At 42.6% G+C, this 18,099-nt stretch overlaps 1 protein-coding gene across 1 annotated transcript in view; it reads left to right on the plus strand.

Moving 5' to 3' along the window:
• Positions 1-11,027, plus strand: part of BOK (BCL2 family apoptosis regulator BOK) — a 29,675-nt gene extending 18,648 nt beyond the window's left edge. The window contains exons 4-5 of the mRNA XM_075268963.1: positions 3,842-4,005; positions 10,282-11,027. Of these exons, the coding sequence (XP_075125064.1) occupies positions 3,842-4,005; positions 10,282-10,407 (290 nt within the window). The 3' untranslated portion in view covers positions 10,408-11,027. The remainder of the gene's footprint in view (positions 1-3,841; positions 4,006-10,281) is intronic.
• Positions 11,028-18,099: the final 7,072 nt, after the last annotated feature.

The raw sequence follows: 18,099 nt of genomic DNA on the forward strand, positions 1-18,099 counted from the left end.
TGGAAAAGCAGACTCCAGTAACACTGACTTTAAGGCTAAGGCTCCACGTAGTGTCCCGCAGCAAAAAAGTGCTGTGGAAAAAACCGTGGCGGTAAAACATTGCAGTTTTTCCCACAGCGCTTTTCACAGAAATTTAACAGAACTTTCCTCTGCAGACTTTCTGCTTCCATTATACCGATAGGGAAGCCAATGACATTTCCATAGGTATGATTGACATGCTGCGATTTTCAAAATTGCGATGGTTTTGAAAATCATAGCAAGTCTGCAGCATGTTACCACTGAGTGGAGATGGGATCCGCGAGAATCCCATTCACTAAACAGTGACTGTAAAACACCATGTTTATACCACATGGGGCCATGTCCTAAAATTCACTTTATGATAAATTAGCTTCTCCCCGCGACTTCGTCTGCGTGTTGTTGGAGTCGACGATCCACCTGTTCCGGCGTTTTAGCAGCTCTATAGCTGGTCTGCCACTGATCTTGTTCTTCATGCCGTGCCTGGGATTGTTTTGGCATTTCAGCAGCTCACTGGGACATCATATAATAAGTGTGTTGTTGGAGTAGATGATCCGCCTGCTCTAAGAGCCGCTTGACACCTGGCTTGCTCAATCCTCCTCAGCTCTGCTTGAGGATAAGTCTGTTGACTTCTGGCTACCTTCATAGCTCTCGTTTTTTGATAATTTTGCCACAAATTAGATTTTTGTTTTCCTGGCATGTTTAAAATTGGGAAACTTCCAATTTGGATTAAAGGGTTTTTCCCATCTCAGTGTCTTAGCACGCTGCCTGCGGTGTCTGCTTCTCACTTTGTGTATTTCTCTCCCCCTCCTCCCTCTGGCTGAATGGGACACAGAACAATTATTCAGATCAGATAATATGTAGATGCTTGTACAGAATGGACTCAGGGTTATCTATGTGTTTACACAGTGAGATAACAGACCAGGCTTTATCAGCAAACTGCAATTAGCTGAATTGTCCTTAGTATGGTATATGAACATAAATTCATAACAGTTGTGAAGGCATGTCATTTACCAGGATAAAAATTATCCTATGTGTTAATTGAGGTTACACTCTATGTGCCAAATTTCATTCAAATCTGTTCAGCCGTATTTGCATGATTGAGTAACAAACATCCCAAAACACAAACAGAGAAACTTTCACATTTATAATATTAGTAGAATCTCCCCAGTCATTGCATCGTAAGCCACGCATTTTAATGGTTGCCATATGTATTCATTTATTTTAATGTGTATATTAAGACATCATTGTTTTTTTGCGGACTGTAGGTGTGCATGACAGATGCATCACACCAATAAAATTATATGGGTCCATGTTAAAAAAACAACAACCAAAAAACAAAAAAAAAGGTAAACCATGGACAGCACATCACTCGAAAATTAGTAGAGTGCTGTCTGTGAATAGCCCGGATGTGTGAAAGAGGCCTTACACAGCCTTTGCCCTATTTTTTGGGGGTACAAATTAAATCAAACTTCCGCTGCATTTAGCGAGGTAAATCCCCAAATACCTTCATTACCTGTAGCTCATGCACTAGTAGACCTAGGAAGTGGGAGCGCAATCCACAGAATTCTCACCACGTGCTTAGTCTTATGTCATGTTATGTAAATGGAGCAAGACATAAAATGTAATTGCCTCTTAAATCCCTATCAGGGAATGAGATCTGGAGTACACACAGAGCAATACCCATAAGAGTCCTTGCTTGTGACTTTCGGCAGATCTGCAAAGTCATTTCTACCAAATGGGTTATAGTTAAAGGTTGATTTTATTCTCCGAGTACTCCTGGGCATGGTGACATGTTCAAGAAGCCAGTTTAATAATATGACATATTGGATTTAGATAGATTAGCAGAATATATACATTCAATATGACCAATGTATTGAGGAAAACATTATTAGCTGCTGAGAACTGCCATGTTTTTTTTCTGGAGTATCACAATATCAAGACTTTATAAGCACACTAAGGGTATATTCACATGGCGGAAAGTAAAGAGGAATTTGAGGTAGACTTCCATCTCAAACTCCTCTCCACTTTCCCATCCTCCACCATGGCTTTTAGGCCTCCTGCAGACAACCGTGTGCAGTATCCAGGTCAGTGAAAATGGCACGGAGTGGTATCTGTATGTTATTTGTGTGTTTCACTGAGCCATACAAAGTGTTATTGCATGCACATCATATACTGTATATTATCACCCATAGTCAGCAGAGTTTGTCTGTATTATATACTCGTGCTCAATGAGCTGAAACCGCTAACAGCAGATGAGTGGTTGTGGAGGGGGCTGGGGGCACATATGCCATCGCACTGTGAGCCAAGGAAGGCATCAAAGATTCTTTCTGTTATAGCCATGGTATTAAAAGGGTATTCCTATCTTGGACATTTATAGCATCTCCTGCACAGAATAAGCCAAAAATGTGTATCCCAGCTTTATCTGCCATTGACATTACTCTGCCATTTAGTAAGAGTGTATGCTAAGTGTTGCAAACGACCTTCTGTATTGACCCCGTATACTTATATTGGAATTCCAAGATGATGATAGTGGTGACGTAGCTATAGGATAAGTCATCAATATCAGATTGGTGGGGGTCTCATACATGCTACCCCTGCTGATCAGATCTTTGAGAAGTCTGCAGTGTTGTACATTGTAAAAGCTCTGTGTGTATTTCCGCTCATGGGAGTCTGTCAGCAGAAAAAATGGAATCACACTAATGGCAGTACCTTGTAGGGCGACTTCTACACTTTCCAGAGATAACTTTCTTATTCAGTTATGCATGGGATTTCTAGTCTTGATAACCACCCCTAACTGCCACCCAGATCCCCTGATATTGCTTGAGTCACATTATGTCGGCAGCTCCCTCCGCCTGAAGCTGATCTGCTCTCCCAGGTACAGTCTGACATCATCAGGCATGCACAGTACAGTCAGCTTGTCGTGGGCGATACAGACAATCTGCTTGGGGTGGGGGGAAGGACTTGAGCAATGGGCGACAGAGCTAAGCAGCAATGGGGGAGAGGGTAACTATAACAGAAAGTAAAGCCCCTGCAGGAAAGAAATGCTCCTAAAGAACTTTTAAGCTAATTTGCGTATTAATAACAATTTTCGTGAAAATGGCGATTCAATGCAGAATAAGAAAGGCAACTTTGGAAAGTGCAGAAGCAATCCTACAAGTTACTGTCATTAGTCTGATCCCAATTTTCCTACTGACAGACTTCTTTTAATTGATATCCTAAGAATAGGTCATTAAAGGGGTTGTCCAGGAATTTCAGAAGTCAGGAAGTAGGCTGGAGAAGGTGAAGCATAAAAAAAATATCTATCATACTCCCCTGTCCCCGGTGCTCCAGTGTCCTCCACTGCTGTCCAGCGTCCTGCACCATGTGTGACCACTGAGGGCAATCAGCGGCCTCAGCAGCCACAGGAAAGAAACCTTTGATATTTATGAGTGTTGTCAGCTGTTCCTTTCTTGTAGTTGCTGACGCCACTGATTGGCTTCAGCCATCATGTCTGGACAGCAGTGGCGGACACCGCAGCGCCGGGGATAGGTATGATTGGTTTTTTTGTTTATGTTTCACCTTATCCTGCCTCCTCTCTGACTTTTGAAATTCATGGACAACCCCATTAATATTATAATCCAGAAAGTTCCTTTAAAACTAATAATAAGGTGATAAATGGCAGAAAATTCTACCAGAAAACCATATTTTCATCAGAGATTTTGCCACTAACCACCTTTACCCACAAATGACATCATTACATTGTAGACATATAAAACATTTAGTTGTTTCTTTTTATATTTCTGTTTTAATGGTTTTTTTTTTTTCCTTTTTTTGGCTCGTGCAGGGATCACATGGGGTAAAGTCGTCTCACTGTATGCAGTAGCGGCCGGACTTGCAGTTGACTGTGTAAAACACTCCCAGCCGGCACTGGTTCTGACCATTGTGGACTGTCTAGGAGAATTTGTACGCAAGACTTTGGTCACTTGGTTGAAGCGAAGAGGAGGATGGGTAAATATCTCATAGTCAATACATTTTGGGAAAATTCCTCAATCCTTTGCAGTTAAATCCACAACCTATCAAAGCATATTGGCACTTATGTAACCGTATTTTATTGCTTCATTTAATCTCAGAGTAAAAATATTCTATTTTTGCTTTTACACCCTGTATGTAGGCTACTCAGTGGCATTTTATGTGCCCATTTCATGTATGCAGTGGGAGCCATCCTAGCACATGCTTTACATGGATACATGAACTGCCATAAGGCATAACATACACATACCTCCCAACCGTCCCGATTTCTGCGGGACAGTCACGATTTGGGTGACATGTCCCGCGGTCCCGGTTGGAGGGAGGTATGTCCCGATTTCAACTCAGATCTGCGTCCAGAGGACGCAGATCTGAGTTGAACACATATGCGGCTGAAGCAAGGAGCTGACACAGGTCAGCTCCTCGCTTCGCCGCTGCCCGCCTCTCTTCCTGACACATGCGGCTGAAGCTGCTCGCGTGCTCGCTTCGCCGCTGCGTCTCTCTCTCGCTGACACATGCGGCTGAAGCGAGGAGCTGACCTGTGTCAGCTCCTCGCTTCGCTGCCGCCGGCTCCTGGCTTGTAGACGCGATGTACAAGCCAGGAGCCGGCGGCAGCGGCGAAGCGAGGAGCTGACACAGGTCAGCTCCTCGCTTCAGCCGCATGTGTCAGCGAGAGAGAGACGCAGCGGCGAAGCGAGCACGCGAGCAGCTTCAGCTGCATGTGTCAGGGAGAGAGGCGGGCAGCGGCGAAGCGAGGAGCTGACACAGGTCAGCTCCTTCCTTCAGCCGCATGTGTCAGCGAGAGAGGCGGCGAGGGAGCGGAGGAGAAGGTAAGTTTAATGTGGAGGCGGAACGTGAATCTGGGGGCAGATGAAGGAGAGGACGGCATGACACTGGGGGCAGAGATGGAGAGGACATGAATCTGGGGGCAGAGATGTGGGGACATGAATCTGAGGGCAGAGATGGGGGACATGAATCTGGGGGCAGAGATGGGGGACATGAATCTGAGGGCAGAGATGGAGAGGACATGAATCTGGGGGAAGAGATGGGGGACATGAATCTGGGGGCAGAGATGGAGAGGACATGAATCTGGGGGCAGAGATGGAGAGGACATGAATCTGAGGGCAGAGATGGGGGACATGAATCTGGGGGCAGAGATGGGGGACATGAATCTGGGGGCAGAGATGGGGGACATGAATCTGGGGGCAGAGATGGAGAGGACATGAATCTGGGGGCAGAGATGGAGAGGACATGAATCTGGGGGCAGAGATGGAGGGGACATGAAACTGGGGACAGAGATGTGGGACATGAATCTGAGGGCAGAGATGTGGGACATGAATCTGGGGGCAGAGATGTGGGGACATGAATCTGGGGGCAGAGATGTGGGGACATGAATCTGGGGGCAGAGATGGAGAGGACATGAATCTGGGGGCAGAGATGGAGAGGACATGAATCTGAGGGCAGAGATGGGGGACATGAATCTGGGGGCAGAGATGGAGAGGACATGAATCTGGGGGCAGAGATGGGGGACATGAATCTGGGGGCAGAGATGGAGAGGACATGAATCTGGGGGCAGAGATGGAGGGGACATGAATCTGGGGGCAGAGATGGAGGACATGAATCTGGGGGCAGAGATGGGGGACATGAATCTGGGGGCAGAGATGGAGGGACAGGAATCTGGGGGCAGGGATGTGGGACATGAATCTGGGGGCAGAGATGGAGGGACATGAATCTGGGGGCAGAGATGGAGTGGACATGAAACTGGGGGCAGAGATGTGGGGACATGAATCTGGGGGCAGAGATGGAGAGGACATGAATCTGGGGGCAGAGATGGAGGGGACATGAAACTGGGGGCAGAGATGTGGGACATGAATCTGAGGGCAGAGATGTGGGACATGAATCTGGGGGCAGAGATGTGGGGACATGAATCTGGGGGCAGAGATGGAGAGGACATGAATCTGGGGGCAGAGATGGAGAGGACATGAATCTGAGGGCAGAGATGGGGGACATGAATCTGGGGGCAGAGATGGAGAGGACATGAATCTGGGGGCAGAGATGGGGGACATGAATCTGGGGGCAGAGATGGAGAGGACATGAATCTGGGGGCAGAGATGGAGGGGACATGAATCTGGGGGCAGAGATGGAAGAGGGACATGAAACTGGGGGCAGATGAAGGGTGTATATGAAACTGGGGGAGAGATAGAGGGGGGACATATAATTTACGGGTGACTGTAGGAGGATTATACTGTGTGCAGGCACATGAAAAATTAACGAGTGGGCGGAGTCAACACAAAAGTGGGCGGGGCTAAATTTGCCGCGACGCGCTACGCGCGCCGCACATTTTGTCCCTCTTTCAGTTCTTCAAAAGTTGGGAGGTATGCATACATCAGCTTATACCAGTCAAATGCAAGCTATAAGTATACCGTCTATGTTACCTTAGTCGTATACAGCATTTCCCAGAGGATATCCCAAATGTTGTGCTCAGATTAAGTTGGGGCCTACCCTTTTCTATCTGCCCCTATTCTGCTGTCTTTAGGTTAGAAAGATGGAGTGAAGTGACTGCACGATCCCAGAGATTATTTAGAGACTCATAGGTCTGCATAGGAGCTGTAGGTACAAAATGGTAGGATATATTCAATAAAGACTCTTTATAAAGGTGACGTCTTTTTCTTATTTTAATTGAATATGTGCAATATAGAAATGGTTGCAAATGTGTATACAGATGTGAAAATTATATTGCTTCATGAAATATATGTATTCTGCAAGTTTTGTCCTACCCATCGGACCACCTCCGATCTGCAACGTATCCCCTATCCTGTGAATAGGGGATAAGATGCATTTATGGGGAAATTCCTTTAAGCAATACATCATATGTACATATTTCATACCAGTAATTCATAATGCATTTTCACAACCTTTACATATGTCATTTGGGTTCCCTGCTCTAGGTGACTAAATCCCTCGGAATCATGAGCACTCATTCATTAGGAAACAATACTTTGCACTTCTTCTCGGCAGGGTTATGTTGCGAGTGGATACAGGGTTAGTGTCAGAATACATTTATATTATTACCAGTATATTCAGCAGCAATGTACTCTAATGGGTTATAAACGATGACGGACACTACAGACATAGTCAAAGCCTTATCTGGATCCCATATGGTTAAATGATCAGGGCTCTAAAACTCACTATTACATCCATCTTGTACTCCTGCTGTGCATTTAAGGAAGATTGTTTTCTAGATTTTTTTATCTAGAATGGAAACCCAATGATTTTGAAGTGAAAAGGAGTAATATATTCTTTCTGCAGCCCTGTCCATACCGAATACTTTGTGAGTCCATGGATGAGGGGAAATGTTTGGAATTTGCCCAATGTTGGGAACCAGTTTTGCCCTTTGTTAAATATTTTTTTTACTGGTGAGCAATGAGTTTGGACCTCTGACAACAGTAGCACCTGTACTCCATTAATGGTGGCCCTGTCTGACAACAGACTTAGTGGTTTTCATAAGTGAATAGTATAGGTGAATATAAGAAACTTTAAATAAATAAATTAAAGTTTAAGTAGATGTTAATTTATTGTCTTATTCTGTGCATTGGAAGCCTTTTATTTGGAAACATAACACAGTGTTAAATGAGCTACCTCTCAGAGATGTAGCAGATTGCAGCACCCCTCATCCTCTCCATAGAATAAGGCCTCGTTCACATCTGCGTTGGTATTCCGTCCGGAGGAGTCCGCATGAGGACCCCCCGAACAGAATACCAAAGGCAACTGCAAGCAGTATGCCAGTGAAAGCACACAGACCCCACAGACTATAATGGGGTCTGTGTACTTGCCGCCAGATCTCTGCAGAGAGGAAAGTAGTTCACAATGTACTTTCTTTTTTGTGTGGGCAGCAAGTAAACGGAGCCTATTGTAGTCTATGGGGTCCATGTGCTTTCACTGCACACCACTTGCAGTTGCGTTCGGTATTCCGTTCGGGGGGTCCCCATGCAGACTCCCCCGGACGCAATACCAACGCAGATGTGAACCAAGCATAATATGCAAAAAGTAACTCAGCTTGATAAAAGGAGAAGGAAACTTATTTCTTTGATGTACCCTCCTTGACTCCTCTTCCTGTTACAACCTTAGTGCATGACTTTTATATTTAGAGGATTCTTTTTCTGCACGCCATCATTTCAGGTTTTGCTGTGTGTTTTGTCATAAATGCTCCCATCTTAAATTATCATAGGCTGTAGATGACTTTGCCTTAGTGGTTCTCTCCTTCAGCTCCACCTACAACTTTGATATATTTCCAGTTTGGCTGCTAGTCTAACTATTTACCTCCTACACACATCAGTCATCCCATCTGTACATGGCCTACCATGTGGCTTACAAAATATATCATAATAATTTACAAACTATAATTCCATACAAAAGCATGCACACAAACAAAACTCTTCATTCATGTCTTGAGTGATGCCCATAGATATTTCATATTTATTGGAAATCCTTCTGGAAAAGGATAGCCACGAGGCCTGAACCACCACACCTGACCACGTTCAGTCTTAAAGCCATACAAACCAAAAGGCTCCATTTCCATCCAGCCTCTACTCCCTTACATACAACCATGTCAAATCGGTAGATGCTACCAGTTGACATGGTAAGAATGTTCTACTTGTGAAGAACATTCACTTGCATTTAGCTAGTGACTGGAAGAATTGCCTAGTAATACTTCTCTCCTTGCACAACTTTCCTTCCGCTACCTTTCCCCTTTTACCCATCTCTTCCCACCATGGATTTGTAAACTTGCTATTAAAAATCCCATTATTATCTTGACAGACCCCATTAACTCACATGTGAAAAGAGCCTAAACTAAAAATTACATTGAATTCTCTTTTTTCTAATAATGTGCACTTTTATCTATAAAAATGGATTCCCTTTGAGATTCCCAAGAGGGTTCTATCTCTCCTAGCCAAACATTGTGTTACTGTACATTGTGCTCTGCTCACAGTGGTTTATGGTTTCTAATCTGCTCAGTCTATATAGCCGTCTTTCCTGTTCGCTCAATTTCACTTAAATCCAAAGCCAGCATACGGAAATTAGTATCACACCATATTTTAATAATGACTTGAAGTTCAGATGACTCTTAAGCTGGATTAGGAGGTTTGTGACGCAGGTTAAATACCAGGAATTCATTGGGAAAGAAAGTCCAGTCTGTGGCTTTCATTCCTGATACATTTAGATTACTTGGCTTCTATTACTCAAGTCTTCTCTGGTTCACTGAAAGCCATGCTGAAGAGGTTTGATATACTACTCCTTCTACAATACACAGATGCACACAGCAGTAGCATTACATTTCAGTTTATTTCTTTACAAACAGCATATAGAATTTTTTTTTTGTAAATAGTTTTTACTAAGTATTTTATCACTACTATCATTTAATATGCAACCAAGGGGAAGTAACGCCACTGATACACTTTAAAGCATACCTCTAGTTATATACGACTTTTCTTATAAGAATAGTACAAGTGAATATATGAAACTTTGTAATATATCTTATTAAAGAAATATGTTTTCTTCTCCACCTTTCAGGCATAATTACTTGGTACATATTAGTCTAGGAAGAGAGGATGGGGCTAAAGAAGCTACTAGAACACTGAAATAAATGCTACTTCTACAATCCGCTACTCTGTGCTCTTTTAACACTGCTAGATTGTAGATAAGAGGCTAACGATGCACAGAATTAGGCAATTAATCAATTAACTAGCTGCTAGCAGCCTCCTTCTCTATCCCTCCCTTTTTGGTAGCTCTGTGTGCAAGGATGAATATAGAGATTAATCTTCTGCAAACAATAGTCAGATTGAACACAAGAAGCAGGAGAACAGCTATTTCTTTTATTGGTTGATATGTAATGGTACATTTCAGGGACATATATTGCTCATGCACTTATATGTCGCCATTATGTTCATCTTAATAACTCTTCTGTATGGATGAAATACTTTCCTTCCCCAAAAAAAAAAAAAAAACTCAGAAAAATCTGCAAAAAAAAAGAAAAAAGATGCATTTCCGCAAGTCGGGCCTCAGCCTTAGCAAGGGACTCCCACCACCTGAGGCCTGCTAGGATGATCACATGCGCTAATCTATCATAATATCATGAACCCTGTTAAAATGGATCCCATCAGACTAGTGTGAACAGAATACAAGACAAATTACTTTTTTTTTTGGTTACTTTTAAAATCTGAATAAATATTAAATGCTTCTTCCCTCTTTAATTCACAGACGGACATAACAAAATGTGTCGTCACCACTGAACCTGGCCTACGATCCCACTGGTTGGTCTGCAGCGCCTGCAACTTAGGTCACTTCTTGAAGGCAGTAATATTTTTTCTACTTCGAGAGCGGTAAACTCTTGTTACAGCATATTGTTCTGAACTGAATACAGCTCCGATGGCAAGTCAATTACTGCCGGACATTGCTTCCATTCATTTCCTGTGTCCTGGTCCGACCGCTGCTCTACAAACAACTCGTCGTGGAACATCCATGTTCACAAGAATGAAAGTCTGATTTATAAAGAGACACCAGACAGTGCTGTCCCATTCCCTCCGTCTCAGAACTATTCCCCTGCAGACACAATTTGGCAGATCCCCTGCTTCCGTCTGTACTTTTCATGAACTCTTTAATATTAACCCATTATGGCTGAACAAATATATGTGGATGCCCAAGAAAATAGCAAAGAGGAGACTGGGCTAACCATCAGAAATACTACACCAGTGTTACAGAAGAACATGATATTGGATATGACCGTATACCACTTGTAATGATGTATCTTGTAATGTTAGTACTGATTATTGCCCTGTTACCCAGAACTGTAAAGACATGCAGCCCTATGTGGCACACCACAGTTTTATATAAAGAAAAATCAGCCAATCATTGTCTAGAGCTATGACAAATACACATGATAAAATCTTGATCACCAGGCTAAATGAATTAGTAAATATCTGGCTTACGCTGGGTTCACACCTGCGTTCAGGGTCTCCGTACTATGGTTTCCATCTTCTGCATGGCAGAAGACGGAAACCATAGACCGGGTCCGGCCGTGCGCGGCGGTGAGCGTTTTAGGCTCTCCGCCGCGAAACCGGATTTTTTTATCTGGACACAGAGTAGTGCATGTCCGACTCTGTGTCCGGATTATAAAACCCGGTTTTGCGGCGGAGAGCGCAAAACGCTCACTGCCGCGCACGGCCGGACAGCTTTCTCACCCATTCAAATGAATGGGTGAGAAAGTCTCCTGCAGGCTTCCGTCTCCTGCATCTGTTTTATGCAGGAAACGGAAACCTGCAATAAGGACCCTACAACGCAGATGTAAACGAGCCCTTACTGTATGCAGAAAGGTTCTTAGCTCCCTCTAGTGGTGGCCAAGTGTTTGGCACTTTATTTTACTTATATAGCACCAACATATTCACAGTGCTTTACAGATATTGTCATCACTCATTGTGCTAGACTACAGCTCACAATCTAAACCTCCTATCAGTATGCCATGGGAGTGTGAGAGGAAACCAGAATACCTGGAGGAAACCCACACATAACATATAAATTCCACGCAGATGTCATCCTTGGCTAGATTAGAACCTTGGACCTAAGCACTGCAAGGCAACAGTGCTAACCACTGCAAGGGAATACATAGCTCTGTGCCAGCAAAACTTAGCTAGGTTCAAATAGGACCATTAAAGATACCCATCATGGAGTCACAATGTGATGTAGCAATGCTGGCACAAACATCAGATCTACTTTTTGTTGGTTCTGTATTATTGGTGAATTCTGAATGTGTAAATTTGGTAGGAAGGCCAATGACTATAAATTCAATGGCTAGAAAATTTTAGACTGACATTTTGCTCTGGTCACTTGGTGTATATGGAAAGTTCTTCCAAAGCGCAGTGCGTGGTTGGACTTGAACATAAGACAGGATTGAGGGAGAGGAGTGGATAATGAGAACATAATGTTTCAAGGACAAACCCTAAGAGAGATCTGTTATATGTTCATATGTCCAAACCATAAAAGAGACAGCATTTGTAAAAGAAGGTCCTAAAAAAGTTTGCAATGGGTCTAGATCAATAGCGTATATTAATGGTAACCACCTAATACTGTTCGGTATAGTGTGGCTTACTCATGGTTACACAATATGTTCATGTTGCATACAGATACTCACCATACTGCATTCTATTAGAGACAGTACTGGTCACATACCCATGATCCTTTAGGCCAGGGGTAGGGAACGTACGGCTCTCCAGCTGTTGCAAAACTACAACTCCCAGCATGCATACTGGCTCTGCTGTTCTGGGAACTCCCATGGAAGTGAATGGAGCATGCTGGGAGTTGTAGTTTCACAGCAGCTGGAGAGCCAAAGGTTCCCTACCCCTGCTTTAGGCGATAGTGGATTTTGGTGCTGACTAGAATGGGGAACTGATGTTCCCCATTCTAGTTCTTTATTCTTAATCCCTGCAATGAGGTACAGACTGTACTGAAGGATTCTCAGGTGGTTGTCCCCAGAAAAGCCCTAAATTAGTGATTAGTAATGCTGATAAGGTAATAGGTTAGAAAGAAACAGAGCCAAGGGTCATTATTAGGAATGACTAGAGGTATTCAGACTAGAGGTAAAGATAAGAACATAGTCACGAATGAAGTCAAGGGTCAGAGCCAGGACACGACCAGGTACAAGACAAACAATCCATAAGGTGACGCAGACTCAATATTTAGGGATAAGGCTAGAGTTAAAATCAGGGATAATTAGGAGTCAAAACCAAGAACAAACAGAAGAAGGGACAGGAGCCAGAATAAGAGTATAACACCCAAACAGCAGCCAAGGTATTAAAGGCTAATTGCCCTTTATATGGGCTACTGAGCCTGACGTCATCATGGCTGACAACTCATCGCTGCCAGACAAGAAGAGGATGTAAGGAGGGCATGGCTGAAAATGGGACAAGTGGAAGAGGCAGGATCAATGCCCGCCTGCTGAGACATGGTGCAGGAATTGGGCGAGAGACATGTAATGGCAACAATTAAACTAGTTAAAATGCTTACATATTTTGATACATGCAGAACAGCATGTGCCATTACATCATCATGCCCTAGGGAGAAGATTAATTGTTCATCTTATACTTACTCATCATAAGTTATTTCATTAAAATTACAATTTATTAAAAAGCAATGCCACTTGTTTTCAGATGTGTCCTGCATGATACTGGCAAGAACCACTACTATGGGCAGCATAAGGCTGAGTTCAGACGGAGTATTATGGATCGGAATTTGACGAGGAGGCCGCCTCAGGTTCCGGTCCAAAATATGGAGCAGCCGCGACTGGATTCCGGTGCAGTGCACTGGAATCCAGTCGCGGCACTGCGATCCGGATTAGGTCCTAATGATTCGCGAGGCACAATCCGCCTGAAGAATGAGCATCTCCATTCCTTTTACCAGGAGCTGGAACAAATGGCTCCCGGAAAAAAGAAACGACCGGAGCCCATTGAAATCAATGGGAGCCATCTATTTGGTCAGGATTTTGAGGCGGATATGGCCTCAAAATCCTGACTAAAATACCCCGCGTGAACACAGCATAAGAAGTCAGTCACTGTGATGGGTGAATTATCTGATGCTCAGTTATTCCCACTGTCAGATGAGAAGGAGAACAGGGACACAAGCCATACCTTCCATCATTATGGATGCAAGGCTAAGGGGAATCTGCTGTTTTTTAATATATTTTTTGAGCCAAAGCAGAGTGGATTGGGCAAAACAAAGAAGTATAAGGGTATGTTCACATGGAGGAAAAGGTGGTAGAAACCTCTTCCGCCACGTGAGCTTTCCGTGCAGATAGCTGCGACAGGATGTCTATGTAGCATGGGCATCCTGTCGTGGCATTCCGCTCCTGATTAGGCCTAATGATGGGCCTAAATAGGAGCGTGTCTCAAGCCACGGACGCCACTTCAGGATAGGTCATATCGCTTCTTTTTTCCGTTACTAGCTAGCGGAAAAAAAAAAGGGAGTGGCTCCCATTGAAGTCAATGACAGCCATTTTTGCAGGCGGATTTTGAGGCGGATTCCACGTCAAAATCCACTTGCAAAAAAACTCAGTCTGAACATACCCTAAGAGCTTCTTTATATTTTCCATTCCTTCTGTAGCCACTCCTGGGATTAGCTTAAAAAAAAACCACAGCAAAATCTAACAAAAAAGCAGCTTTGCTACAATGTGGGGTCTTAGCCTAATACTGTATTATTACATAGATGCCCATTACAGCTACATATAGATACCCCCTGGGTGGAAATGTTCTTGAAGATCATTATATACAGTAAACTTTGACCTTCAGCCCGTGTGACTTCATTTTCTTGGGCTTCAGCCAGTAAAGGTCATGGAGGGATCAGAAATCCCACCACATATTGAAGGGCTTAGCATAATCACATGACCTTTCAGTAAGTCATGGAGAGCGAGCAGGACTCTAAAAGCAATATCAAGATTCCAAGTCACCAGGAGACTCCCTCAGCAAAAGAAAGAAAACATCTTATATTGCCAGAACTTCATGGAAAACAATGTTTATGCTATAAACAAGCCCCGAAGTAAAAAGCTGTTTGTGATATTTGATGTTTTTCACTAAGTTACTGTCTTCCTGTGCCAAAACCACAGAGCCATTAAGATGCTTTAGAAACTAGATAAGCCATCCGCAGCAGTACAGATCTTTCCAAGCAAAAACCATCATTATTCTCATAAAACTATTCACTGTATGTTAAGGGTATATGCACAAGGTGTGTTTCATGTGGTATTGTGAAATTACAGCAAAATGACAGATTTGAAGGGACTTAGCAAAAACCACTGTGTGCTCTATCAAGATTTTTTTTGGATTTGCAGACATAAAGAGAATATAATCTAACAGATTAGTGCAAACATATACCAGGGCTCTTATGTGTTAGGATACATATCCATTATGTTAAAGTGTACAACTTTTCATCAATAAATAGTACATGTGAATATAAGAAATGAATGAGTTACTAACAACATAGAAGTCTATGGAGAGGGGTGCGGAAAGAGCACTTTTGATACAACTGTCTTTCAAAATAGGATTGTACTATTGCACAGAATAAGGCAATAAATCCATTAACAGCCTCATCCTTCTCCCCTCCATAGACTTCTGTGTGTAAGGTGAGTGTAGACAAATGGAATGAGTAAAGATAAGGAGAAAGAATGACTCTTAAGTGGAGAAGGAAACATATTTCTTTAACAAAATATATTAAAGTTTATTTTATTTACATCTAGTATTCATTGATGAAAAGTGGTTTTAGAATTAGATATAAGCATTAAAGGGTTGTTCATCAGGTCAATCCCAGTCTATATCTCTTGTTAGTGCATATCAATGCAGTTTTAACTGCACTTTCTGAATATACCATAATCAAAACTTATTACCTAGTCACAGGATATGCGATAAGTGTCTGATCAGTGGGACCCATGAGTCCCATGACACACAAGCAGGGGGTCCCATGTCACCATTTGGATTGACAGTGGAGCATGGACACTGCCGCTCCATTTAAAGTCTTTAGGAATGTCGCAGACAAGGAAATACTGTACTCATCTATCTTTTGGACGTCCAATACAGTTTCAATGGAACAGTCAGCATGCTCCTCTGCCGCTATTCATATGGGTGACATGGGATAACTAGTCTCATGAGTGGTGAGGTCCCAGCATTAGGTCTCTCACACATCTGTTTTTTTTTTATTATTGGACAACCCCTTTAAAGGATATTGCCACCCAAAACACACAAAAAGTAAAGCTGAAGTTGGGCATTTATAATAAAACAACAATTACATTACTCATCTCTGTTCCCACAATAGGCTTTCTCTCATGGATCTCAGAGGGACATTCCATAAAAACAATAAAGTAAAAAGTGAGTGAAACGGGATTTCAGAAAAATCATTCACATGCTGGAGCAAAAATAAATGTGCAGACTCAAAGGCATGATACAGAAAAGGAAATCTACAGCATACACCATCTGTGGCAGATTTTCTCCAAAAGGTTGTGTATGTGACCCATTATACCAATATATATATATATATATATATATATATATATATATATATATATATATATATATATATATATATATATAAAGTTTTCAGGGTACAATTGTGAAAAAAAAATACCTGCTGTGTGTGAATAGACCTTAAGGCCTTATTCACACTAAAGTGAAAAACAGCTGTGAGAATTTTCGGAACACATTGATTTCACTAGGTCTGTTCACATGTCTGTTTTTTTGCCATAAAAAACAGTTCAAAAACTGATGCAAAATGGATGACACTGCCTCCAAAAACGTCACTGTTGTGAGAATAAGGCCTTAGAGAAATATTTTTGGGTGTTTTTTTATTTATTTAAATACAATTTTAATGATACAGGCAAACAGCACCACTCTTACTTACGGGTAAGAATATGCAAATCTGTCTTACATGATGTAAATAGGAAGACAGTGCCTCAGTCATGCAGACCAATAGAGGGCGCTCCCTTTAACATCATGCCTGACTTTCCCAGAGGCCTTTGCTGCAAATGATGTGGGATTTTACCAAGCCAGTCTTCTCAGCCGAGGACAGCTGTTTCGATCTGATTGGATCTCTTCAGCCTGGCGCAGAGAAGACTGACTTGGCAGAGGTGAGAGGCTTCTAGACAGGGTTAAGGGGATATCGTCACTGCATGACTGAGGCACTGTCTTCCTATTTACATCATGGAAGACAAATTTGCATATTTTTCCCATGATCTTCTTCACAGTGGAGCGCATATGGCTTAATAAGACTCCACACACCTAAATGGTGGTCTTTCCCTAAGGAGTGACGATATCCCCTCAACCCTTACGGGTAAGAGTCATATTGTAGCTCAGACTCATAAGGCTGGGTTCATACAGGGTTTTTTGGGACGGATTTTGACGCGGAATCCACCTAAAAAAAAAACGCCTCCCATTGAAATCAATGGGAGCCAGTCATTTCCTTTTTACGCAACCGGTTTGTTCCTGCTCTCGGAAAAATGGAATCTTCAGGCGTGATTCAGCCGTGGACGTCCGCCTTGCGACACTCCCTCTCAACTAGGCCCATTCATTTGGGCCTAATATGGAGTGGAATGCTGTGACTGGATGCCAATGCACTGAATGCACGGCATTGGCACCCAGTCGCGGCTAGCCACTTTTTGGACTTTGAGGCGGCCACCACGTCAAAAACCAGCCCAAAAAACCCTGTGTGAAACTGGCCTAAGGAGTTACCTGTGGCAATGTTTTTAGTGTATTGAGTTTTTTTTTCTTTAAGACAAGACTCCACATTACAGAAAAATTTTTTTTTTTTTTTTTTTTTTTTTTTTTTAATATTGTAGATTGTAAGCCCCATATAGGGATCACAATGTACATTTATTTTTCTATCATTTTGTCTTTGTAGAAAGGGAGGAAATCCATGCAAACACAGGGAGAACATACAAACTCCTTGCAGATGTTGTTCCTGGCGGGATTCAAACCCAGGACTCCAGCACTGCAAGGCTACAGTTCTAACCATTGAGCCAACGTGTTGCCCCAAAGCTGCTTTTTTTCTTGCAGACTTTGCTGCGTTTTTTTTTTTTTTTTGAGCCAAATCCAAGAGTGGATTGAGCTGTAGCCACTACTAAGTTTGGCTCAAACAAGACAGTAAAATCTGCAAAGAAAGCAGCTTTTACACAAACATATTATAGAATGACAGGTATTCAACATATGGACAAATAAGTGATATTAGTGGACTTTACACATGGGAGTCAGTAGCAGATTTTTTCCTCCAGATTGTTTTTTTGCCCAATAGCTGAAAAATCATGACATGCTACGATTTCAAAAACAGTTACGTATTTGTAAATAGCAGCATGTCAAATATACCTACGGAAAAGCTGACATTTTCCATATAGATATATTTAATGCAGAAAGTTCATAGAGGGAAAACTGCAGACTTTCCACTAGTGGAAAAAGGAACCCATTGAATTCAATGGAAGGCTTTTTTTCCACGTGGATTGTAAAGCGGATTCAGCGTTAAAATTAGCGCCAAAAAGCTCAGTGTGAATGGACACTA

Source organism: Leptodactylus fuscus, chromosome 3, assembly GCF_031893055.1.
Source record: "Leptodactylus fuscus isolate aLepFus1 chromosome 3, aLepFus1.hap2, whole genome shotgun sequence".
In the NCBI taxonomy this organism is placed as follows: Eukaryota; Metazoa; Chordata; class Amphibia; order Anura; family Leptodactylidae; genus Leptodactylus; species Leptodactylus fuscus.